The sequence below is a fragment of the Bos indicus x Bos taurus genome, chromosome 2 (genome assembly GCF_003369695.1).
Source record: "Bos indicus x Bos taurus breed Angus x Brahman F1 hybrid chromosome 2, Bos_hybrid_MaternalHap_v2.0, whole genome shotgun sequence".
Classification (NCBI taxonomy): Eukaryota; Metazoa; Chordata; class Mammalia; order Artiodactyla; family Bovidae; genus Bos; species Bos indicus x Bos taurus.
The window spans coordinates 62,842,031-62,868,563 of NC_040077.1; the positions used below are offsets into that span (position 1 = coordinate 62,842,031).

General features: G+C 41.3%; 1 protein-coding gene across 2 annotated transcripts in view; it reads right to left on the minus strand.

Annotated features, from left to right (window-relative positions):
* The window catches only part of MGAT5 (alpha-1,6-mannosylglycoprotein 6-beta-N-acetylglucosaminyltransferase), a 398,458-nt gene that overhangs the window by 139,108 nt on the left and 232,817 nt on the right, over positions 1 to 26,533 (minus strand). For both annotated transcript variants that reach the window (XM_027562025.1, XM_027562023.1), the window contains exons 7-10: positions 17,456 to 17,527; positions 14,533 to 14,694; positions 11,998 to 12,167; positions 6,249 to 6,383 (exon numbers count right to left, since the gene is read on the minus strand). In XM_027562025.1, the coding sequence (XP_027417826.1) occupies positions 6,249 to 6,383; positions 11,998 to 12,167; positions 14,533 to 14,694; positions 17,456 to 17,527 (539 nt within the window). The remainder of the gene's footprint in view (positions 1 to 6,248; positions 6,384 to 11,997; positions 12,168 to 14,532; positions 14,695 to 17,455; positions 17,528 to 26,533) is intronic.

The window sequence follows — 26,533 nt, forward strand, 5'->3', positions numbered from 1 at the left end:
AGATTTTCATCAGTTGACTAGAGTACAAGATTTTTGGTAAAGCTTAGAATCTCACTCAGTAGACAGTCATGATTTGTATGTATTTGCGTTTCTGGGAGCTCAAAATGAATTGAAACTGAAGCTGTTTCATTTGGTTATTCCACCAAAGCCTTAGAACAGCACCAACCAAACCCAGTCTATGGCCTGTTTTTGTGTGGTCTTCTAGCTAAGAATGGTCTTTCCATTTTTAAATGGTTAAAAAGGGGAGAATATTTTGTGATGTGAAAATTACATGACATTCAACTTTCAGTGTTCAAAAGTAAAGTTTTATTTGAACTAGCCAAGCCTAGTTGTTTCTGTATGTCTATGGTTGATTACCTAGAGTAACAGCAGAGTTTGGCAGCTAAAATAGAGACCACATGGCCAAGCAAAGACTAAAATATTTATTACCTGGCTCTTTACAGATAAAGCCTTCTGATCATTGCTTTGGAGTACATAAAGAATGGTCAATCAGAAGAAAGGAATCAATACTAAAACAGAATTTATTGATTTTGGTTACATTTATATCATCACTGATTTTCAAGACACCAATGTAAATTTAACTCATGACTGGCCAATGAAACAGCACTATTTTCTGTATCTATTATTATTTCAGCACTATTATTATGTATTAATCATTCTAAATGGCTTTTATTGGACCAATAAGCACAACAGTAAAGAGAGATCAGAGCCCACATTTTAGAATCAGATGATGACAATAACTTTTTGATTTGATTCAGTTTCTTTCTTCCTTCCCCCACTAGGAGGAAATCCATCTTTCATTCAGTTTTACATCAATGCATGATGCAGAAAAAAAGAATGCAATCGCCAGACTGAATCTTCCAGGAAGAGCAATATTAAGTTGTTATTTTAGTGTGATGATTTTCATGTCAGCATTATCTGTCTAGACAAGGAAGAAAAGAAAGAGGGAGAGAAAGGTGGAAGGCGGGTGGGCCATGACCACAAAGGAAAATACAAGCTGACTACAGAAACAGTGTCCTCCTTCCAGGTCCCCACATGGTTCTCAAAGAACAAGGGATCAACCTAATGACAGAATTTATATGTACGTGTAATTGGATCACTCTGCTGTACACTTGAAACTAACACCATGTTGTAAATCAACTATACTTCAGTAAAAAGAAAGAAAAAAGAGCTGGGATGATGGCAGCTCTGTAGAAGGTTGCTACAGGAAGGGGGAGGACACACACTGACTTGTGGGACTGGGGAAGGTTCAGCTCCCGTGAGACGCACAGAGCTGGGGGCCAAAGCTGACAGTGCTCCCAGCAGGCGCGGCAGGGGGAACCAGCCACCCCCCCTCACAGAAACCTTTGCCGTGGAGGCTTTGGCTGCCTACACTTGTTTGTAATGGACTCTAACACTCTCTAGCTTGTGATTCTATTTTTAACTTAGAATTTTGCTGGTGTTATTTTATATTTGGATAATTAAAACAAAGCCTGATGAGTAAAGACGCCTGGCAGGAGCCTCACACTTGAAATCCTGGACTTTTAGATGGGGTCTAAATGTATGCTAAATGATGCTGGCTTCTACTCAATGGAAGACTACAGAATGAATGATGATGGGATGCCTCTACACTTGTCTCTAAGCTTGTAGCTCTACATACTCAAAGCTTTGATCGGGGAATTGTCCTTTTTCTTTTCTTTTTGAGCTTATCTTGGTCTGTTTTACAAAGCAGAGGCAAGAGACTGATCACTGTCTGTGACAGGGGAGGCTGAACATTATAGTTTTCCCTCTTCAATCACTTTCTACATCTGTGTGTTTTGGAATTGGGTTTGTGTTGTTAATATTTATGCTGTTCCTCTAATGCCTTTTGTGTGTCTGGAGCATCAGGAATAGACTGATGACTTTAAAAGATACTTGCCTCGCTGCCCGAGGCAGCTGGCTTCCTAACAGGGATGGCTGCAGCAATGCCAAATGATTCCTGGAACATTCTCTCTGTGCTAAGCCCCGCTATTACAAGATTGGATACTCACAACCTCCTTGCCAGGACCTACTTTCTAATTTGGAGTTTGATGCGAAACAGTGTATCTTGGACTATTTGCATCTCCCTTTCCTGTGTGTTCTCAACGCCCAGCAAAGGCCTCACATGAAGCAAAACAGGTATGAGTTTTGCAGTACCTAGCAGGACACTAGTCACATGTAGATATTCAATACATGTTTAACTGAATGCCCTCAGTGCAATTTAGTCATTCAGTTGTGTCCGACTCTTTGCGACCCCATGAACTGCAGTACATCCTGGGTCCCTACATAAATTGGACAGAATTTATATTTTTTCAAGATAAACAGGACTCATAAGTTTGTGCCTAAACAAAACATCAAATGATAAACTTAACATTTAATACAATTCCTATCATCTTCCATTACCCATGATGAATATAGGGAGCACCACTAATTTCTAACCTTTAAAAGGAAAAGAAATAGGCAAGAAACTTTCTAGAGAATCTGCTTGGCCTTTGGATGAGAATCTCAAGACATATCACACCTCAAAGACACCAATGCTAAAGTCCTAACAGACCTCCTGCCAGCTAATATCACTGACACAGATGATTTATTAAAGAATGGAGGGATTAACATTACACTCTCCCATAAAAGCCCCTCTGAGATAGAGCCTTTTCATCCAACAAGAATCAAATACTCATCAGCAGTGACCATTTTAATAATAAAATCATCCTTTTTAATTGACCTAAATGCTACCACTGAGAATATATTTCCATCCAGACAGCCTTTCTTAATGATGAGAATATGTGAGTCCAGGGACTCTCAAAATGCCCAGTTCCTTTGGCATGTTTATCAGAGGCCTGCCACTCGCAAAAGCCAGAGAAAAACAGCTCTGTCCTTCTTGTTTTTAATGCTGTTGCTAAAAAGAAAAAAAACTTTATTCACTGATAAGGCTTATTAACCAAGCATAAAGATGGCTACTCCCATATAACAGAGAACATTTATCGTGGTCTCAAGATTTGAAAAGAAAACAACAAACTGCCATCCTGGACCACCCCAAATTTATATTTTGTTTTTGTTTTTTTTTTAAGAAACTACAGGCCCACCTCATTTTATGGTGCTTCACTTTTTGGATTTTGCAGATACTCATTCTTTTTTCAATTTTTTAATACAAATTAAAGGTTTGTGGCAACCCTGCACTGTCAGATGTTGGTTAGCAATTTTTAGCAATAACCTATTTAAAAGAGTTTCCTTTCCCTTTCCAGTTTTACTGAAAAATAATTGACACACAGCACAGAATGTTTCAAGTGTAGAGCATAATGATTTGACTTATATACAATGTGTAATGAATACCACAAGCTTAGTAAACAACCATCATTGTAGAGATACAAAATAAAGTTTCTTTTCCTTGTGATAAGAACTCTTGGGGCTTGATCTCTTAACAGCGTTGGTAAGTAATGCAGCAGTGTTAATAATATTTATCACATTCTATATTACATCCCTCACTTATCTCATAACTGCAAGTTTATACCTTTTGACTACTATCCTCCAACTCCTCCTCCCCCACTCCCCACTTGTTATAACCACAAACCTGACCTCTTTTTCCATGAGTTTGCCTTCATCTTTATTTTTGAAGTATAACTGACCCATAACACTATGCCAGTTTCTGGTGTACAACTTAGTGATTCCATATTTCTGTACATTACAAAATGATCAGGATAAGTCTCATTACCATCTGTTACCATATCACTGACTATATTCTCACACTGTGCATTTCATAACTGAAAGTATTTTTTAAATTAAATATGTACTTTTTTTTTTTACTCATAATGGTGTTGCACACTTACAGTATAGGGTAAACATAACTTTTATATGCACGGGGAAACCCAACCACCCCCCCCAAAAACAAAAACAAAAACGTGGGACTCGATTTATTGTGGCATTCACCTTACGGCAGCTGGATCTGATGTGGATTCAAGTAGCCCTTCCTCCTGGAATGCTGGCACCTATCACCTTGCTATGGGTGGGACTGGAGATGGAGGGGCTAGAGCTGAAGTTGGGGGTGAGGTAGGGCTTCCTCTGGGCTAGGCGGCCGTCACCTTCCTATCAGAGGTGATCTGATCCTAAGGTTCTGGAGCAGAATCCTGAGATTTCGGGTGAAGCTGGCTCTGTTCTTATCTATTTGGCTGCATGGTGCAGCACACAGTATCTTTGCTGCATCATTCGATATCTTCTGTTGTGGTACGTGGACTCTCTAGTTGCGTCTCATGGGCTCAGCAGCTGTAGTGTGCAGGCTTAGTTACTTTGCTGCCTATGGGATCTTAGTTCCCTGACCAGGGATTGAATCCATGTCCCCTGCATTGCAAGATGGATTCTTTACCACTGGACCACCAGGGAAGTCTCACCTGTTCCTGTTAAGTGTGTGCTTTTCCCTGTCCCAGCACTGAGACCCTCACCCCTGAGTGCAGAGTGCTGAAGCAAGGGCAGAGGGTGCAGGCTCTCAGCTTGTCAGCCAACCACAGAGACGCGAGCTGTCTCTGACATGCTCGCTGTGTGGGCACGAGCCATTGTTTCCCTTCCTCTACTGAGATGTAGGCTTGGGTCCAAGTACCTTCTGCCGCTCACAGATAGCCTTTTGCTGCCCCCCATCTCCTCTGTTTCTGCCTATTTGTGGCATTGCTGGCAGGTGGAGCCTGTGTGCCCAGGTATTTAGGGTGAGCTGCTGTCAGAGATCTGGGCTGCTTCTGATGCACTGCTTGAGTAAGCATCAACAGTAGCCACTGCCACCCACTCAGGTTCCATCCTGGGTCCAGGTCGCCTCTGTGTCCCACTATTTTCCCTCTCTCATCATGGCCACCCTGGATCCAGGGCCATGCTGTGACATGGAGTAAGAGGGGCTGGAGTATTTAGTCAGCTAGGGCTGGCACACTCTGAGGCAGCTGCAGGAAGCCTCTGTTTATCCTCTCTGCCCTGCCTCATGGGCAAGCCCGGGGACACGTTCTCCTCACAAGCAGGGTCTAAGCTTCCCACAGCTCTTCTGTTAGTGCTGGTGGCCCACCAACTTAACAAGGGGGTTCATCTCTCTCGGGTAGGACCCCATGACTCAGGGCCCCAGTCTAGCTCTCACCACTTTCCAGGGCAGTGTCCCTTTTCCGGAGCCCCTTCCCAGGGATCCCTGCCTGATCGCTTTTCCTTCCTTCCTCCCTGATTACCTGTGGGTCTTTCTTACAGTCCTGGTCATACAGACTATTTCTGCAAACTTCCAGTTAGTTTTCAATGAGAACTGTTCCATGTTTAGATGTATTCTGGATGTGTATGTAGCAGGAGACAAGTTCCACATTATCCTACTCCACCATCCTGATCAATCCTCCTATTATTCTTTATTAATAAGAATTGTTAAAGTCAAACTGATACTTTATTTTGCCTGTTGAACACTGAGACTTACAGCTATTCTCATGCAAGTGTTAAAAGTAGTGTCAGGGGGGATATATGTATACCTATGGCTAACTCACGTTGTATATGGCAGAAATCAACATAATATTATAAAGCAATTATCCTCCAATTTAAAAAAAGTAGTATCTTAGACACAGTAGCATTAAACTAAGCCTCTCTTAGAAAGAGTGTAAGGAAATTGAAAAATTAATAAGCTTCATTATAGAATTCAATGTTATTTAGTGTCAGGCTTGTGTACCATGTAAAACTGTTTCAAATACTAAGTCATGGTCTCAAACTCACATATATGGAAATAGTGAGATCTTCTATTAAATAATAAAACTGTGCAGAATAACACTGAACTCCAGTCATACTAAGCATAAGGCATATCTTTAAAAATATAAGACCCTAGCATTTAGACAAGCTACACCCAGCTTTTTCTTCCAAGAATAACAATACTGATGGAGGAAAGGGACAGAGAAATGAGTCACCATCTCAAATCTAAAGAACACAAGAAATGACACTGTCCATATTTTATCAAAATTGTTACTTGATTAAACGGATGAGATTAGTGTATGCAGACAGAGATGCAAGCTAAGTGTTAGGAGAGGAAAAATAAGGCTGGACATTTGGATTCTACTCTTAAATCAGTGAAACTAATGAAGAGTGTTGAAAGTCAAAAGACACCGTGGAGAATCTGAACTTCAATTAGGAATGAGAAACACTCTGCACAGCTCAAAAGATGATATTCGATAAGCTTTTTCTACTGGCAACCATGCAACTCTTGTTAACAAAATAAAAAGCTCTAAAAATTTAAGAACAAAACAAGTACGAGCACTTACTGGTAATGAACCCAAGATGGTCCAAGAGTTTTCTTGAATTGAGCGAGTCCTACAATATCAATATAAATGAGCTCAACGATTCGATCTCCTACAGTTGGGCAGCCAGATCGGTTTCCAACGACCTTCTTCATTATTCTAGAGAAAGAACAGAAAGAAGAAAAAAAGAAAAACAATTTACTACAAGCATTACACTTAGCAACTTTAATAGGCAAAGAAACATCCCAAGAATCCTTATCAGGAAGAATGACACAGCTGTTCCCAGTCAGCTGCCTATCCAAATTTTGCCCAGTCATCAGGTCCATCCAAAGCCTCAATTCTGAGTCTTGCAAAAGCAAATGGTGGTATACAAATACAGCCTTAGAAACCAAAGAAGATCTGGGTCTGTCTATCTCTATTTAATTTGCTGGTCAAGAAGATTATGGAGGTCTTTAAGCATTGGTGAAAGGGCCAGATGTGTTATTTAAACAGATAATTGTGGAAGCAACATGCAGCAATGGTTTCCAAACATGCCTGCACATAAGAATCACCCAGTGATCTTGGTGGATTTTCCTAAGCCCAGGCCATATATATTCCAGACAACATAAATCATACTCTCCAATCTAGCAGCCATGAGATCTTAGGAAGTTAACTTCTCTGAATCTTTCCTCATCAAAAACAAAACAAAAAGGATTAGATACGGAGAAGATGGTAAGACAGAAACCTTTCGGGAATTCTTTAGGTAGTTGAAATAGGTATTGAAAGCAAAGTACATATACTGGATACTCAGTACCTATTAGTTTCTCCCAGAGTCTGTTCTTGCCCTTATTGACCTCCTTCCATTTCAATACAAGCCTCTACAGTACAAACTTCTTTCGATACCGCCCTGTACAGAAAATAGTTTGGCCAAGAAAATGCACTATCATAGTAAACACCTTCTTTCAACAAAATAAGAGACGATTCTACACATGAACATCAACAGATGTTCAATATCTATATCATACTGATTATATTTTTTGCAGCCAAAGATGGAGAAGCTCTATATAGTCAGCAAAAATAAGACCAGGAGCTGACTGTGGCTCAGATCATGAACTCCTTGTTGCCAAATTCAAACTTAAATTGAAGAAAGTAGGGAAAACCACTAGACCATTCAGGTATGACCTAAATCAAATCCTTTACAATTATACAGTGGAAATAACAAATAGATTCAAAGGATTAGATCTGATAGACAGAGTGCCTGAAGAACTATGGATGGAGGTTTGTAACACTGTACAGGAGGCAGTGATCAAAACCATCCCCAAGAAAAACAAATGCAAAAAGGCAAAGTGGTTGTCTGAGGAGGCCTTACAAATAGCTGAGAAAAAGAAGAGAAGTAAAAGGCAAAGGAGAAAAGGAAAGATCTACCCATCTGAATGCAGAGTTCCAAAGAATACCAAGGAGAGATAAGAAAGCTTTCCTAAGTGAACAATGCAAAGAAATACAGGAAAACAACAAAATGAAAAGACTAGAGGTCTCTTAAAGAAAATCAGAGATCCCAAGGGAACATTTTATGCAAAGATGGGCACAATAAAGGACAGAAATGGTATGGACCTAACAGAAGCAGAAGATATTAAGAAGAGGTGGCAAGAATACACAGAAGAATTATACAAAACGATCTTTAAGACCCACATAATCACAATGGTGTGGTCACTCACCTAGAGTCAGACATCTTGGAGTGAGAAGTCAAGTGGGCCTTAGAAAGCATCACGATGAACAAAGCTAGTGGAGGTGATGGAATTCCAGCTGAGCTATTTCAAATCCTAAAAGATAATGCTGTGAAAGTGCTGCACTCAATATGCTAGCCAATTTGGAAAACTCAGCAGTGGCACAGGACTGGAAAAGGTCAGTTTTCATTCCAATCCCAAAGAAAGGCAATGCCAAAGAATGTTCAAACTACTGCAAACTGCACTCATTTCACATGCTAGCAAAGTAATGCTGAAAATAGTCCAAGCTGGGCTTCAACAGTATGTGAGCCGAGAACTTCCAGATGTACAAGCTGGATTTAGAAAAGTCAGAGGAATCAAAGATCAAATTGCGAACATCTGTTGGATCATAGAAAAAGCAAGAGAATTCCAGAAAAACATCTATTTCTGCTTCACTGATTATGTTAAAGCCTTTTTGGATCACAACAAACTGGAAAATTCTTCAAGAGATGGGAATATCAGACTACCTTACCCACCTCCTGAGAAATATGTATGCAGGTCAAGAAGCAACAGTTAGAACTGGACGTGAAATAATGGACTGGTTTCAAATTGGGAAAGGAGCACGTCAAGGCTGCATATCAGCACCCTGCTTGTTTAACATATATGCAGAGTACATCATGCGAAATTCTGGGCTGGATGAAGCACAAGCCTGAATCAAGATTGCTGGGAGAAATATCAATAACCTCAGATACGCAGATGACACCGCCCTATGGCAGAAAGTGAAGAAGAATTAGAGAGTCTCTTGAAGAAAGTGAAAGAGGAGAGTGAAAAAGTTGGCTTAAAACTCAACATTCAGAAAACTAAGATCATGGTGCTCCGTCCCATCACTTCATGGCAAATAGATGGGGAAACAATGGAAACAGTGACAGACTTTATTTTCTTGGGTTCCAAAATCACTGCAGATGGTGACTGTGGCCATGAAATTAAAAGACGCTTCCTCCTTGGAAGAAAAGCTATGACCAACCTAGTAAAGACGTTACTTTACCAACAAAGGTCCATCTAGTCAAAGCTATGGTTTTTCCAGCAGTTATGTATGAATGTGAGAGTTGGACCATAAAGAAGGCTGACTGCCAAAGAATTGATGCTTTTGAACTGTGGTGTTGGAGAAGACTCTTGAGAGTCCCTTGGACTGTAAGACGATCCAACCAGTCAATCCTAAAGGAAATCAATCTTGAATGTTTATTGGAAGGACTGATGCTGAAGCTGAAACTCCAATACTCTGGCTACCTGATGCAAAGAGCTAACTCACTGGAAAAGACCCTGATGCAGGGAAAGACTGAAAGCAGGAGGAGAAGGGGACGACAGATGACGAGATAGTTAGATGGCATCATCGACTCAATGGACATGAGTTTGAGCAAGCTCCAGGAGATGGTGAAGGACAAGGAAGCCTGGAGTGCTCCAGTCCACGTGGTCACAAAGAGTCAGACATGACTAAGCTACTGAACAACAACAAAATACTGCTCTGGGCTGTTTGCTAATTTTTTCTCTTATGTCTAATTTTTCCTTCTGACTAGACTGTATTTAAGAACTGGCACTATGGTTTATACTTTTTCATTATCCTTCCATCCATCCACTAACATAAACCTAATCATCTATTTAAACCTCACCTTGCACTCAGAGCCAACATACTTGATTGTAGGTGAGCTTCACATGGTGAAGCATATAACTGCTAACCATACTGCCACCTGCCCAGAAATTGGCCATTTATCTATTTATCCCTGCTCACATCCCATAATAATCCTTAACCAGACTATGGACACCCTATTCCAAGGGACAAGAGTCATCAATAAGCCTCTGCCTACAGCTCCTCAATGACACTGCTCTAGGCACCCTTTTCTCCACCGGGTTTCTGAAAGAACCAATTTCTTACCAAGAATTTAAAAATTTTTTCTGTAAAGGGCCAGGTAGTAAATACTTTCATCTTCGCCACATATTCTCTGTCATAGCTATTTAACTCTGCTCTTGTAGAAGGAAAGCAGTCACAGATAATATACAAACAATGGGTGTGGATCCGTGGGCCCATGAAACTTGATTAATAAAAGAGGATCCCTGTGCTATACCTGGGAACATCAACAGAGAGCTATGCCTGAGTCTTACCCCCCAAAGCTGTCATTTAATCAGTCTGGGATATGGTCTGGGCTGGGGGAGTCTAAAAAGATCCCTAGGTGATTCTAATGTGCAGGCATGTGTGGGAACCACTGCTCCAAAATTAATAAACACATCTGGCTTTGACACCAGGGCTTAAAGACCTCCATGATCTTCTTGACCAGCAAATCAAATCTCTGCCTAGTAGATCCCTAAAATGACTTTTTGGGCCTCCCTAGGGAGTACCTATCCCCAGAGCACCCATAGTGTTCCATTTCTTCACCATCCTCTCTTCCATTGATCTCTTCACTTATTTGTTCAGTAAACAGTTATGAGTACCTGCTGTTTTAGGTGCTCAATCAATACACACTGGTGAGCAATATTCACAGTTTCTCCACTCCCTGGGCTTATCATCCTCACCTCAAGTAGTACTAATCACATTGCAGTTAGTGTCACTATTGTACAATGCATTAGTTGTAATTATCAAAAGATCTGCATCTCCTTGACCACAGGCTAATCATCTCTATGTCCCATACCAAGAACCAGCCCAAAGGAGGAGATGAAGGAATGACCCTGCAATGTATGAATACACCCACTTCAGAGGTTGTGTCCCCAATGTGTTTTTTAAGGAAGCAGGACAAAGGCAATGGCAGGCAGCTATTAAAGAGTGGTGAAGGGCTCAGAAAGACCTTGGGTTTCTCGAGCTTTGAAAGGAGCATTGTGGTTCCATGGTCAAGAGCACAGGCTCTAAGGTCAGAGAGACAGAGGGCTCAAATCCTGGCTCTCCCACAAACCCTCAATAGGACCTTGAAGAACCCATTTTTGGTTTGAACCCCAGTTTCCTTATCTTTAAAATGCAGAAAGCAATAGTACCTACTTTTGGCTTGCACTAAGGACTAAATAAAATATAACATGTGAAGTGCTTAATATCTGGTGCACAGGAAGTGTTCAACAAATGTTAGTTCTAAACGGGCACCATCAATATTATGGCTGTCATAACTGGTGACATATGATATTTTCACCATCAGTATCATAACTGTTGATATTACTGCTATAACTAAAGCTCAGATCATGGATTTAGCATATGGAAACCATTTAACAAATGAGAGCTGACATTGTTTTATTGATAATACTGCTTTTTCATCTCAATACTGCCTTTAATCCTGTGTGGACCTTGGACCTAACACAGTGACCTCACTGGACAATAAAGTAGGAGCAAGGTGGGACATATGCTGTCTTACGTCTTCCATCTCTAGAATGTCCCTTCAAGTGTTTTCTTTTCGAACAGTTGACATATTGCTTCATGCTAACTTGGCTGTTGGGTAGAGAGTCTCAATGGGCAGTTATCCAAAAAGGAGGGAAGGAGAGCTAAGCACTTCTGCTTGGTCAGCCGTGTCAGTCTAAAAGTGATTAACGGCGGACTCAAGCTAGAAGCACATTTGAGTGAAACCAAAAAACCCAGGTAGAATTAACAGACTCAGAGTTGCAAGTGGGCTAATTGAAATAGGATTGGATCAGTGCTTTCGAGAAACTCATCTTCTACAAATTAAATTACAAACAGGAACCTGCCCTGTTTGAAGATTTAGAAAGTGTGATGTTGAGGAGGGAAGGGTATGCATTTCAGCAAGAGACAGGGAATTAGGAAAGTTAATAATGTTTTGTGCTGCAGATGTTGGAAGCACCTGTAACAGCGGAGAATAAGCTCCTTAGTTTGAATTTTCTGGCATTCATTTATCAAGCCTCTGGAGCCTGAAGCTACAATGAAAACATATTAGCCTTTTCACAGTGTATGTATTTAGCTCCTGAAAATAATCTTCTTATCTCCTGTTTAGTGAATTATCACTTTCATTTTCCTCCACAAGAAATTACACAGTAATAGAGGGCTTTAAGAGTTTACGATTTCTTTTTTGTATTCTGATTTTAAAATTGAAAAGTAATCTCCTTACTCCTTGAGCTCCGCCAGTGAAGCTGAAATCCTAATGTCATGGCCCAGTAAGTACAGAGATGTAATTAAATCACTCCACTGAACTAATTCACCAAGAGGGCCACCACTGAAAGCTGTCTCTGCAATCTTAAATCCAGATTCCTTAGTCAGGAGGCCCAGGTGAACAAGGACCTAAAAAAAAAAAAGAGGGACATACTGATTCTCATTGGATCAAGTACAAATTCCACAGTAACCTACCAAAAAAATCACTCACCAATTCCAAAGTCAGGTTTATATTCTAATAAAATCTCAACATGGGGTAAATAATTTTTCTAGAAGGTAAATAGAAAGAAAGGAAATGATCTCTCATTGTTGTTTTAGAGAAATAAAGTCATTACTGCATTTGGTATGGCTTTGGACAGATAATCCCGTTGTCCAAAGGTGAAAAATCAGGATTAAAGGACAGTCAACCAGGACAATAAAATATCTTTTAACAATACTGGGCTTTTTTTCCACAGTTGGAAAAATTTTAAGCTTTTAACATGATAAATTTCAAACACTAACAAAAACAGGTATGACAATATAGTCAATTCTGATGTACTTAACAATTACTGACTTCAACAATGATTAACTCCTGACAGATCTTATTTAATATACACCCCTCACTTTCTCCCAACCCCTCCAGCTTATCTTGAAACAAATCTGACAGAGCCTATCATCTGTAAAAATCTCAGCTGGAATTTCTAAAAGAAATACATTTTCACTTAAAAAATACAACTGTAATATCACTGTCACCCCTAACACAGCTATTAATTTCTTAGTATCATCCAATATCCAGTCAGTGCATACACTTGCTCAGCTGTCCCTTATTTTTCCCAAGAACAGTTATTTGAGCCAGAATTCAAATAAAGTGCATAAACTGTAATGTCTCATACCTCTCTAACCTTCTTTAACTCTAGTTAACTGCTTGATCTTCCTTTATGGGAGGGAGAGGGGCTTGTAATTTACTTGTCAAAGAAACTGGGTTGTATTTCTAGTAGAGTTTTTCACCCTCTAGATTTCACTGACCGTAAAACAGATTTTTCTGTCCCTTGTATTTATGGTAAATCAATAACTACAGCTGCAGCCACAATCAAATTTGTATTTGATTTTTTGGGCAACACTACTTCATAGATAGTGCTGTGTACTTGCAGTGGTAGGAACAATATCTGGGTGTTTCTGTTTTGTGGTGTTTGCAGCTACTGATGATCACTAACTAGATGCATTAATCCATTATGGCTTGCCATTGATGACATTCTATCATTCCTTCTGCATTCAGTAGCTGTAATATTGGTACTTCTAGAAAGAGAAAACTATCCCTCATGGACAGATTACATAAGAAAAAGCCTGGTAAATACCTGATTATTTCCTTTTACTTAACTGGTTTTCAAAATAACAAATTTGTTCTTTAGCATTCTCTAATGATGACAAAGGAAGATTTTTTTTTTAAATATGTGTATTATTATACATGAACATGAACATAAGTATATTTGATGGCTTTCAGTACACTGCAGTTATTATTCTTACTGATTATCAAATTGTGCCACCTTGGGCAATGGGAAGCTATTAAAGTTGGCTTTCAAGTTCTTTGAAAAAATTCTAGTAGTCTTTGATCATTTCTTTTTTTTCATGTAGAAAGATATTATGCTCACATGAGATTCATATTTAATACATATCAGTATGTTTTAGCTGACAGTGAGAACAGCATTCAGTATGGGTTTCCAGGTGTAAATTCAGAGTAGCAAGGCAGCTTTTTTTTTTTTTTTTAATTTTATTTTTAAACTTTACATAATTGTATTAGTTTTGCCAAATATCAAAATGAATCCGCCACAGGTATACACGTGTTCCCCATCCTGAACCCTCCTCCCTCCTCCCTGCCCATACCATCCCTCTGGGCAAGGCAGCTTTTAGTGTGGTCCAACTGACTGAAGTCTGAAAGGAAAACAGCGCTGTTAGCTTAACTAAACCTAGGGTGGAAGAGCTTCACGCTCAGGGATATTACAGGGGTTTCCCAAGCATCTCCTCATGAACGTCAAAACAAACTGGCTCAAGTTTAATTTACAGTTTCTCTGTCTCAGGAACACAAGCAGAACCGCCATCGAACACAGCAGCACTGAAACTCACCAGCTGGTTGCCCAAATGACAGAAATGACAAATACCCAGAGAATGAAACTGTCACAATGATGTGACAGGAAGCTCTTTAAGGTTGTATTTGAGTAAAGAAAACAGAATTAAACTTCCTGATGCTACTGAGAGTGAGTCAGATGGTACATAGGAAAATCTTACAGGCAGATATTCTGCTTGGCTTCACTGAAGAAAAACGCGTGCTAGTTCCTACTAAGATTGTTGTAAACCAGGGAAAGGAAAGCCCAAAACTGGCTGTACAAGAAGACACTGTGTGGATTCACCCCCAGGGAATATCACTGGGGACATGACACCTCTCTTAGTCTCGTCTCCATGAAAATCAAATTTTCAAGAAAACTGGCATTCAGCTGAAGTGAATTAATCAGAAACTCACTTTCTTCCGCTTTCTCTTCTCAAGATTCTGCTTCATTGCCAAGGACTTGATTGCTTGGATCCACGCATCAGCCATTCGCCGGATCCGCAGTCTCATCCATCGGAATTCTTCATGCTTTTTCATCATACTGTAGAGAATATTAACATCTGTACGAATTTCTGCCTAGAAACAGAAATTTAATAAAAACGAATAGGAGATAAGAAGCCCAAAAGCATAATGGTTTTCATGATGTGACGTTTGAAAACTTGAAAGAGAGAGTCAATTAAACATGTGGCTTCAAAAGGGAGTCTGGTTCACTGAAGAGCTTTGCTTGAAGGTCCTGGGGCTGCAAATTGAGGCAAACGGCCACTGACTGCTGCTCTGCTATATAAGGGACATCATTAAAAAATTAGAAGTGGAGAAAAGCAGCACAGGCATTGCCAAGCCCTGAGCTAGGTCAAAATGTGTATTTTACAGTGAAGTGCATCTTGAAATTATCTGCACCTGAATTTATTGGCCCTTTGGATCTACTTAAGGGGAGCAGACTCCTGGGAAAACTGAAGTTTATCCTTAACAGGCTACCTGCCATTATGGAGGCTGCCACAAAGCCTCATTCCGTCCACAAAGAAGGAAAATACAAGCTAACCCTCTAGTCTTGCCCCAATCCAAATAAACAAAAGTTTATTATTTTCTACAAGGAATTTAAAAGCCAGGAATATCACTTTACTATTATAACTGAATAACATTTTGAATTCAGGCCAGAATAACTTAAAAGTTATAAAGAGTATTTTTCTACAATAGCTGGATATAATCAGTGATTGAAAGAACAGGGGGAAATAATAACATTAGTATTTTTTTCATATAACATCTAAAGAAAGCATGCTGAATCCATCTTTCAGCAGTCACCATAATTGATTCTAAACACTCATCTGACCATGCCATGACTCAATTATGTCCCAAGAATCCCATGGTCTAAGTGAGGCTCAGCAAACTCTGGCTCTTTGACCAAATCTTTCTCGGTTCAGTTCAGTTGCTCAGTTGTGTCTGACTCTTTGCGACCCCATGGACTGCAGCACGCCAGGCTTCCCTATCCAACACCAACTCCTGGAGCCTACTCAAACTCATGTCCGTTGCGTCATGTGATGCCATCCAACCATCTCATCCTCTGTCGTCCCCTTGTCCTCCCGCCTTCTATCTTTCCCAGGATCAGGGTCTTTTGCAATGAGTCGGTTGTTCGCATCAGATGGCCAGAGTATTTGGAGTTGCAGCTTCAGCATCAGTCCTTCCAATGAATATTCAGGACTGATTTCCTTTAGGATTGACTAGTTGGATCTCCTTGCAGTCCAAGGGACTCTCAAGAGTCTTCTCCAACACCACAGTTCAAAAGCATCACTTCTTCAGTGCTCAGCTTTCTTTATAGTCCAACTCTCACATCCACACATGACTACTGGAAAAACCATAGCATTTACTAAACGGACCTTTGTTGGTAGAGTAACGTCTCTGCTTTTTAACATGCTGTCTAGGTTGGTCACAGCTTTTCTTCCAAGGAGGAAGCGTCTTTTAATGTCATGGCCGCAGTCACCATTTGCAGTGATTTTGGAGCCCAAGAAAATAAAGTCTGTCACTGTTTCCATTGTTTCCCCATCTATTTGTCATGAAGTGATGGGACCTGATGCCATGATCTTAGTTTTTTGAATGTTGCGTTTTACGCCAACTTTTTCACTCTCCTCTTTTACTTTGATCAAGAGGCTGTTTACTTCTTTGCTTTCCACCATAAGGGTGGTGTCATCTGGGTATCTGAGGTTATTGATATTTCTCCTGGCAATCTTGGTTCCAGCTTGTGCTTCATCCAGTTCAGCACTCCGCGTGATGTACTCTGCATAAAAGTTAAAAAAGCAGGGTGACAGGATACAGCCTTGACGTACTCCTTTTCCTATTTGGAACCAGTCTGTTGTTCCATGTCCAATTCTAATGGTTGCTTCTTGACCTGCATACAGATTTCTTAGGAGGCAGGTCAGGTGCCCTGGTATTCCCATCTCTTTAAGAATTATCCACAGTTTGTTGTGATCCACACAGTCAAAGGCTTTGGTGTAGTCAATAAAGCAAAAGTAGATGTTTTTCTGGAACTCTCTTGCTTTTTTGATGATCTTCCTCATTGCCTGTTTTTCTACATAGTTTTGTGAGAACACAGCCACGCCCACTCATTTACGTATGGTGAGGGCTGCCCTGGGCTACAAGGTCAGAATTGAGTAGATTTAACAGACACTTCCTTACGGCCTACTAAGAGGAAAGTATTTACTATCTAGCCTTTCACAGAAAAAGTCTGCTGACCCCTGAGGAAAAGAATAAGGGCTTGAGTTTTTAATATGAAGCTTTTCACAGCCCCTACCTACCTTTCCCATCTCTTCTTCATTCCAGCTCATTCAGACCCCTATAGCCTTGTCCCAGGCTCTTCTCCTGAAAATGCCAGGCTCTTGTATGGGCACCTTTTTACCTCACATCAGAGACATCTTTCTCTCCTTGACTTGGTATAAATCCATTCATCACTTCACATTCAACTCCAAGGTCATTTTCTCTTTACATCCCTCCTGACCCACGCAGGCTGTGATGGCCACCTCCTCATTAATTTCCATGGGCCTGTGTTTCAGTGTTGACAAGGGTGCAGTCACCATTTACAACCCCACCTTCATTACCAGATCACTGGGCACCTCCAAGTCTGGTACCAGGTCTTATTGACTTAGGAACCCTCAGAGAACTGCTCAGTAAATAAACATAATGCTAACGGGTTGATGCGGCCACTCAAATTTCCACAGGGCTGGGGACAGAAGTTCTTCAGTTTACTATTATTTCAGATTACAGCTGGCATCTCGAGAAGACTCTACATGTATCACTTGGCAGCAGCCCCAAGTCACAAGCCAGGTAAGAGGTTTCCAAAACCACTTACCAATGAATTACGATCAGCTTCTTCATAGGGATTTTTCACTCTCCAAGGTAAATGGGGACACCAATTTTCAACCTGAAAAACAGGAACCAGAGACACTGAGTATGCCGGTTCATTTGCAAAGGAATTAACGTCTGTGCCAAGCCGGAGCACAGTGCCTTGTACACAGAAAGCGGGTTAAGTGGGTTTTTATCAATACATTAGTCAGACTCCCACACTCTTAGCTAGCAACCCAGAGAGGTCTGCTCTCAGATGCAACAATAACCAGTCAAGGTCCCAAGGAGCCTATGATTACACTGTACATCCATCCTTCAAAAACTTCCTAATGACTAATTCCTTAATCATTTAATCTTCATAATTCTATGCAGAAGGAGAGGGGGGCTCTTATGGTAGAAAGTTAAAAGATATGAACACTGCCACCAGGGGATAGGAATGCAAAGGTGCTTCTGTGCCATTTATTTAGCAAAAGGACAGGAATGATTTGTTATTTGCTCTGGCGTGTCTGGAAAGGTAACAGCAAGTCATCTGATGCACAGAACTCCATCATTTATCTCCAAATTAGGAAGGCAACTGAGAGTTTAAGGCTAACGGATCAAGGCTTCTCCTCATTCTGTGGCTGTTCACTTCATACTATCTCAAGGAACAGGGTGATAAAACCTATTGGAAAGAGATGAGGAAAGAAAAAAATCCTTCAGCAATCTTGTGAGAGCCATTGTGGAAGACTGATTGTTCTGTCAATGCACCAGAGTTTAGAGAGCAGGAGAGGAGAAAAGAGAAAGCAGAAGTACCAAATTTTACAGGAATGACTTCAAAAAAGGTTACCAAAGAAAATTAAGGCAGATTTCCACTTTCTAGTAACTGAAGAATACACTGACTGATATTGATGTCTGACCTCTTTGCCAAAACTGGCCATATAATTCCAAGGTAGCATATCACCCATTCACTAATATGAGATTATTAAAGATGGCTAGTAAAATGAAAAGGAAATGAAAATAATGTTTCTATGGCCAGGTGGACCCATAAAAATGAACAGAGCCAGAGGGTGGGGGGCATCCTTGGAGGACCATGAAGAAGGCAGGGATGTAAGTGAGTTAGACTTTCAGGTCAGCAATGCAGAGTCAGACAAGCTAGTTAGCCCCCCAGCTCTGGGCAAGTTTTCAAAGAAAGCAGTTTCACTACTCTAGAAATAAAGCAAGGTGATTTTGACTAGGACCCAAAATAATTGGGCAATTTGCATAAAGCCCTCTGCTGCGGCAAGTGATCTGAAAGCAATATGCAGAGGGCAGCTAAGTTTGGGGGTGGGTGGAATTCCCGGATAGGAAAAGTATCATATTCTCTTTTCTTTTTGTGGAGTGAAATTAGACCTGACCAGCTTTGTGAATGGCTTCAGAGACTCAAAAGGACTCCTCACAAGAAAGGTTGCAATGGTTTTTACTCATAAGAAAATACCAACTTGCCTGAAATGCCTATGTCTAAAAACTGAGCGCTTATACAGCAGCATCACCATGAAAGGCAAAAATCACAAAGGAAAAGCACTCTATAAGTGAGAAAAGTGAGGAAGAACCAGCAGAAAAGAAGCCTCCAAGAGGACGAAGCTGGTCCCAGCAGCACTGTACACATCTGTGCCTTGTATGCTTAGGCTGGACTGAATTATTTAATTCAAATTAAATTTTTGTAAATGGACTCAGTAAGACAGTGCTTTAAAGCATATTTATACCATGAAGGATTCAAATAGATTGCTGACCTGACTGGGAAATCTTCCACTGCACACAAAAGCACGAGGGTGAGCAAGCAGGGCACAGATTCATAGTCAATCCCATATTAAATAAATAACAAAATGCACACAGCAGCATGTCAGAATAAAAAATGTCCTCATGAAGAGCATGATAGGGAGAGATGAGACACGACTATGAATAAAGAAAATCAAGCAAAAGGAGACACATTAGTGAGATCAGATAAAGAAGAGTACATTCACTCCTCTGCCCTTCGAAGAATCTTCCAAAATTTACTCTGATGAAAATACAGTCCAAGGTGATCTTCTAAAGTATGACTTCCCTACAGAATACTCAAGACTTTAATTCCTCTTTGAAACTGATCATTTATCTCAGTTCTTCTTACTCTAAATCACTGGATAATACCATGTGAGATTTCAAGGGCATCTCAGAAAGTATGGGAAATGGAGTCAGTGTATTTTGAATTTAGCAAGAAATCTTACCATTACATACACACTCATAATAGAGGAAAAATCAATTCTGAATATCCTGACACAGAATGAAGACAGTGGGTTTTCAGGGTGGCTGTTTTTGTACACAGTGATAAGCTAACTGGTTAACAAAATAATTAAATTATACATAAATCAATTACTCCATGGGGAGTGGAGGAAAAACAAACAAACAAACACATTTCTTTCTGAAATCTCAGTGGATTACCAGGACTGGAAGAAAGCCAGCACTGGCAGTAACTCCACGTATTGAAACAAAACAGCCCTCAAATGAGCAACATTTTCCTAAATAAGAACATCATTGACAACACAGGGAAAATCTTGTTCAGGGATCATAATTCAACTTTCTCATCCCTAACTGTTTTGTCCAATCTACCCTGGCTCCCTATATGAGTCTAACCACCCAGCATATCATTCTATCTAAGAAAGTTGGACCCCAGGGAGAGGCCCCTGTCTTCCTGATCTTCTACTTCAACTCATTCTCATCATCTTAGTGTTCTTCTGGCTCTCAGAACCCTAGGGCCCTATTTCTGCCTGTGGTCACCTACTGGCTTGGCTACAAGTTTCCAACTGCAAACTTAGAGCTCTCTCTGGGATAAGATCTGTGGTGCTGGACCCTCCCACTGCCTACCCCCACCTCTACCCAGCTCCTGCAAGCTGGCAAGTCCTCTGTCAAGCCCTCTGCCAGGGAAGGGACTGGGCAGCCTTAAAATCTCCCACAAATCACTGTAGTGAGTCTAAGAATTGAAAATCATCTGAGTTCATGGCAACACCCATGCAACAATCAATAGAGGAGCAGAACCATGACTATAATAACCTTTGATTTGAAGGTGAAACTTCTACGGAACTAATCTTTTTAGTGCACTAGCCCAAGGCTACGAAATAAAGAGGCAGGGGAGGAGAGGGTGAGATGTATGGAAAGAGTAACAAGGCAATTTACATTACTATATGCAATAATAGCCAACGGGAATTTGGTGTATGGCTCAGGAAACTCAAACAGGGGCTCTGTATCAGTCTAGAGCGGTGGAATGGGGCCGGAGATGGGAGGGAGGTTCAAAAGGGAGGGGATATATGTATACCTATGGCTGATTCATGTTAATAACAAAATTCTGTAAAGCAATTATCCTTCAATAAAAAAAAAAAAAAATATGAAGAGGAAAAAGAAGAAGGCAATGGCAACCCACTCCAGTACTCTTGCCTGGAAAATCCCATGGACAGAGGAGCCTGGTGGGCTGCAGTCCATGGGGTCGTGAAGAGTCAGAGATGACTGAGCGACTTCACTTTCACTTTTCACTTTCATGCATTGAAGAAGGAAATGGCAACCCACTCCAGTGTTCTTGCCTGGAGAATCCCAGGGACAGTGGAGCCTGATGGGCTGCCATCTATGGGGTCGCACAGAGTGGGGCATGACTGAAGCGACTTAGTAGTAGTGGCATGAAGAGGAAATAGAACCAGAAAAGACCAGCCAGGCTAGACCTTTGGAACAGGAAGGCATCTCCCAGAGAGAGGGCACAATCACTTTTCTTGAGCAAGGAGATCTAAAATTAACCAATTTTATTTTTGACATTCCCCCTTCCAATGATTTAAACTTCTTTGATCCGAGAGAAGGTTTTGCAGCTTCATCAACATCGAACGTAAATCAAAGCAAAGTTTCTAAAAAGACATCAGGTAGGTCATACTTACTTTCAAGCTCTTTCAGATGGACAATTCTTACATTTAAGAAAAGAGAAACTACCAACAGAGATGCCTACAGCTCGAATTGGATTTTAAAGAGGGAAAAGAAATAATAAAATTACAGCAAGAATGAGTAGATTTAATGTATATCTACGTGTACGTCTGCAGAACTAGACTTAATCTCTGCAGTAATATTCTGTTCTTTTGGAAAGAATAATAATCAGGCTCTGATATGGCCTCTGCTCTTATGGATAATGTGAAGGGTTTTGCTTTTAATGAATCACTGACATACCGAATTTCATCCATATTTTTCCAAGAGTTAAGTGTGGCCAAAAAGTAAATACGCAAAACGCATAAGAAAAGTCTAAGATTACCCCTAGAGGTTGATGTCTTGGACGCTTAGGATTCTCTTCTTTATGTAAATTTTCATATTTTTTTTTTTTACAAAGAACATTTATTGAGTAATTTTTAAAGGCATTACAATTATATAAGCATACAATCATTGACTGAAGGTTTACAGTTCAGTGCATCCGGGAAAAAAACAAATAAACTTGACTGCATCCCATCATATAATCCCCTGAAGTGCCCTACAAGGTGGGTACCATGCCCAGATTACACGTGAGGAAAGCAAGACTTGAAGGTGCTGAGAACTTGCAGAGGTCCACTCACCAGTGACTTCCCTGGTGGCTCAGATGGTAAAAGAGTTTGCCGACAATTCGAGAGACCCAGGTTCGATCCATGGGTCGGGAAGATCCTCTGGAGAAGGAAATGGCAACCCACTCCAGTACTCTTGCCTGGGAAATTCCATGGATGGAGGAGCCTGGTAGGCTAGGTAGGCTACAGTCCATGGGGTCACAAAGAGTCGGAGACGACTGAGCGACTTCACTTTCACTTTTCACTCACTAGTGAGTGGCAGGGCTGGGTGATGACTGAGATCCCGTCCCTGAACCAGTACATGAAGTGTCAGAGACACTTTAAAGGGCAGGGACAAGAGGGCTGCTGAATCTGGAATCCACCAAAATAGAATATATGTCCAACTCCACAAACACCTAGGGGTATAACCTTAAACCATCTGACTTTCAAGTTTTCTCATCTACAACATAAAGGTGCCGGCTTAGGTACTCTATAACAATTCTATTATCTATGAGACCTAAAAAATATAGTTAGACACCACCATGTGGGTTACCTATCAAAATGACACAATTGATTATATTCATTAGATAAACTGATGATACACACATGTATATGCATACACATATTTGTTGTACTGATAACCTATCTAATGTACTCATTAAAGAACATGCTTTAAAAAAAAATTTAAAAGAAAGATCTCTTTACCCCACTCCACGCTCCTCCCAGGCCTACTCTCCTTTTTTAAAAATGCAAAAAGGAAATGCACATGGTAAAAGATGTCTCCACATGTGAGCATTTCTACTACCTGGCTCCATCCTCTCCATCAAATACCTGAGCTGATGAATATTTTGGCCAAGTGGCTTGTTAGGAAAGGCTGTGCCTGGGGAAGCAGGTAGATGACAGAGAAGAACAAGAAAAACAACACTGCACCAAGAGCCAAGCGCTAGGAAAAGCGCTTCACACACATTGTATCCTCTGGTTTCCACGTAATCACATGGGCAAGGTCGCCCATCATGACAGATGAAGACACGGGTGCAGGGCGGCCCCATGGCTGGGGATGGAAGTGCCATCTGTCCTGTCCAGGGCCGGCACTTAGCAGCGAAACCAGACATGTGGTTCCTGCAGTCCCACGAGCACAGTCCAGCCTCCAATATCAGAGTAGGACTGCCTAGATCTTCTCCACAAAATCCTTCAGAAAGGGTTCACTCCACTCCCACTGAGGGGCTGCTGGAAGGGCCATGACAGTGATGACAACTTGCTGCCTGCAGCCTTCTTCCCTGCTGTCTGTTCTGTGCAGCAGAGGTGATCATTTCAAAGCCTAAACTGGATTACATCCTACACTAACTCAGACCCTCCAGGGGCTTCTCCTTACCCTTAGAATAAAACCCAGAATTTACCCTCCTGCCCTCCAAACAAGAACCTCCTTCCATATCCAAACACCCGCCAGGTTCATTCCTGCCTCTGGAGGGTTGCCGGACTTGTGAGAAGAGGGGAAAAGATGCTCAGTTAAATTCGAATTTCAGACAAAGGATGATTTTTCTCTTGAGTAAGCTGCATGCAGTATTTGTCATATGTGAAAGTGAAAGTGTAGTCGCTTAGTGTCTGACTCTTTGTGACCCTGTGGACTATAGCCCACCAGACTCCTCTGTCCATGGAATTCTCCAGGCAAGGATACTGGAGTGGGTAGCCAGTCCCTTCTCCAGGGCATCTTTCCGACCCAGGGATCAAACCCGGGTCTCCCATATCGTGGGCAATTTTTTTTTATCATCTAAGCCACCAGGGAACCGCCATTTATCACATACTCACAGTTCAATAAATAAAACACTCTACCTGAAATTCATGATCATTAGTCATCCTGTATTTTACCTGGTAACCCCACACCTCAGGCTTCGGCATCCACGCTCTTTCTACCTGAAACACTCTTCCTCTCAGAGCGCGCATGCCTCCCTCTCTTCCCTCCTACACACTATGCTCCAACTTTTCCTGAGAAGCCTTCCCTGATCTGCTTACCTGGCCACTCTACCTCCTTACTCTGCTTTTCCTTGGCACACACACCACATGCAGAAATTATCTGACCTATGGGATGGCTACTGTCTGCTGCCCCAACGAATGTAAGCTCCTTAAGGACTTCAGTTGGCCTGCTCAGTGCTCTTTCCTCAATCCGGAGAACAGGGCCTGGCACACAACAGGTCCTCAATCATTACTTGTTACATATTGAATGAAAAAATGGGTGACTTGAGTGCTATAGATATTCATTATAAGGATACTCTTTTCCTTTTAAGTGGCACAATGTATGTTCATCATTGTATTAGAATCTTTCAACAACACCCTGAGGCAAGCATGGCAGGCTTTACCTTGAGGAAATGTTCTAGGCCACACAGGTAGGAGCTGAATCCAGACAGACTTTTTTTTTTTTTTTTTAATGGAAAGGCATTTTAAACATAGCAGTGTGTACATATCAAACCCCAACTCCCAAGCTATCCATGCATTTTCTGCAATATGCAGTGCTGCCCCCGACCACGCGGGGGAAGGCAGGAATATCAGAAACAGAAAGTATGGAATCAATCATGTGCAAGAGAGCCGAGGGCTGGGAAGACCTGAGATAGGACTACTCAGGATATTAGGGAAGGATAGGACTTCAAGAGAAACTGCTGTGAGTTTTCAACACACCCCAAACCAGTGGGGTTCTAATGAGAGGATGTCAGAGTTTCAAACTGCTGCTGCTGCTGCTAAGTCACTTCAGTCGTGTCCGACTCTGTGTGACCCCACTGACGGCAGCCCACCAGGCTCCCCTGACTCTGGGATTCTCCAGGCAAGAACACTGGAGTGGGTTGCCATTTCCTTCTCCAATGCATGAAAGTGAAAAGTGAAAGTGTCCGACTCTTTGCAACCCCATGGACTGCAGCCCACCAGGCTCCTCCATCCACGGGATTTTCCAGGCAAGAGTACTGGAGTGGGGTGCCATTGCCTTCTCCTGAGTTTCAAAAATTCATCCCAAATCTCTGTGGGAAGAGACCTGTCAATTTCCTTTAAACAGGAGAGGCAACAAATTCTTCTTCTGTCATGAACTATTCAGATAATAGAGAGATGCTTCTTACACTGCACACAGGCAAACTCGGCCCCTCTGGGCCTGCATTCACACTGAGGACACTAGAGCCACAGTCACCCAGCTGATAAAAGTGGTCACATTCAAGCCACCAAGGACAGAGCTCCTCTTTTGTGGCAGTGTGCAATTTAGCCTTAAGTGTAGATCCAGGCAAATAACGCTGAGTGACAATAAGAAAGGGCTTCCCAGGTGGCGCTGGTAGTAATGAACCCACCTGCCAATGCAGGTAGATGGAAGAGATGCAGGTTCGATCCCTGGGTCGGGAAGATCCTCTGGAGAACAGCATGGCAACACACTCAAGTATTCTTGCCTGGACAGAGGAGCCTGGTGGGCTACAGTCCATAGGGTGGCAAAGAACACACAGGACTGAAGCGACTGAACACACACACATGCAAAACAGCTCTTCTTTTGCAGTAGTACGCGATTTTGCCTGAAGCGTACATTTAGACAAATAATGCTGAGTGACAATAAGAATAAAAGCTGGGCCAGAAAACTGTGCCTTCTAATATAATTGGCTAATTCCATCTAACAGTCTAACCTGATCCTCTGCATTCCCCTATAGATAAAGTATTAAAGAGCATTATATTAAAACTGCTAATAAGTGCTCAAAATGCCCTTGCTTCATGTCTCAAACTTAATGTTTTTAGCAGAATTTAATCTTACAATTTTACAAAAACAATTCTTCAAGATTAGAAAGTTGATAGCTGGTGAAGTCACCCACTTAGAACAAAGAGACAAAAAAGCTATCAACTACTTCAAAAAATGCTTTAAATAGTCATTCATTCAATAAATATGTGTGTCAGGCACTATTATTCCTGTAAACAAAACAGACAAAAATCTCTCTGGAGATGACTTTTCATATACCTTTTCTTAATGCTGGATGTTGATGGTCACCCCAAGACCTTCGCACTGACTGTTCCCCAAACCTGTTATATACCTGTATCAGACTTCTGAACCTCTTCCTCTCTCACTTCCTTCAATATGGTGCTCACACGTCCTCCTCCCATTTTTTCAGTAGGGCATTTTCTGAACATGCTATCTAAAACTGACACCATCACTCCTCATGAGCATTTTGAGTTCCATCTGTTTTATTTCTCTCCACAGCTCTACTGTAATCTAAAAGATATATATTTTACTTTTTGTTGCCCGTCCCCTCCTATAAAACATAACCTTAAGGAGTGTTTGCCTTTTGGCTCGCTGTCATATGCCCAGCATCCAGAAAATCCTAGTAGCAATGAATTTCCCTGGTACCCAGACTATGGATTGTCTTATTTCCCAGTAAGAGGAACCAAGGGGACTTACAGAAAACACCCAGGGTTATGTCAAAAGGCCTCAGAAGACAATATGCATTGGCTCCCACTGGTCAAAGAAGGAGTAATATGAGAACTAGAAAGAAAATAATTGGAATGGATCAAACATATCAAATATAGTTCATTCAAAGCCTTGA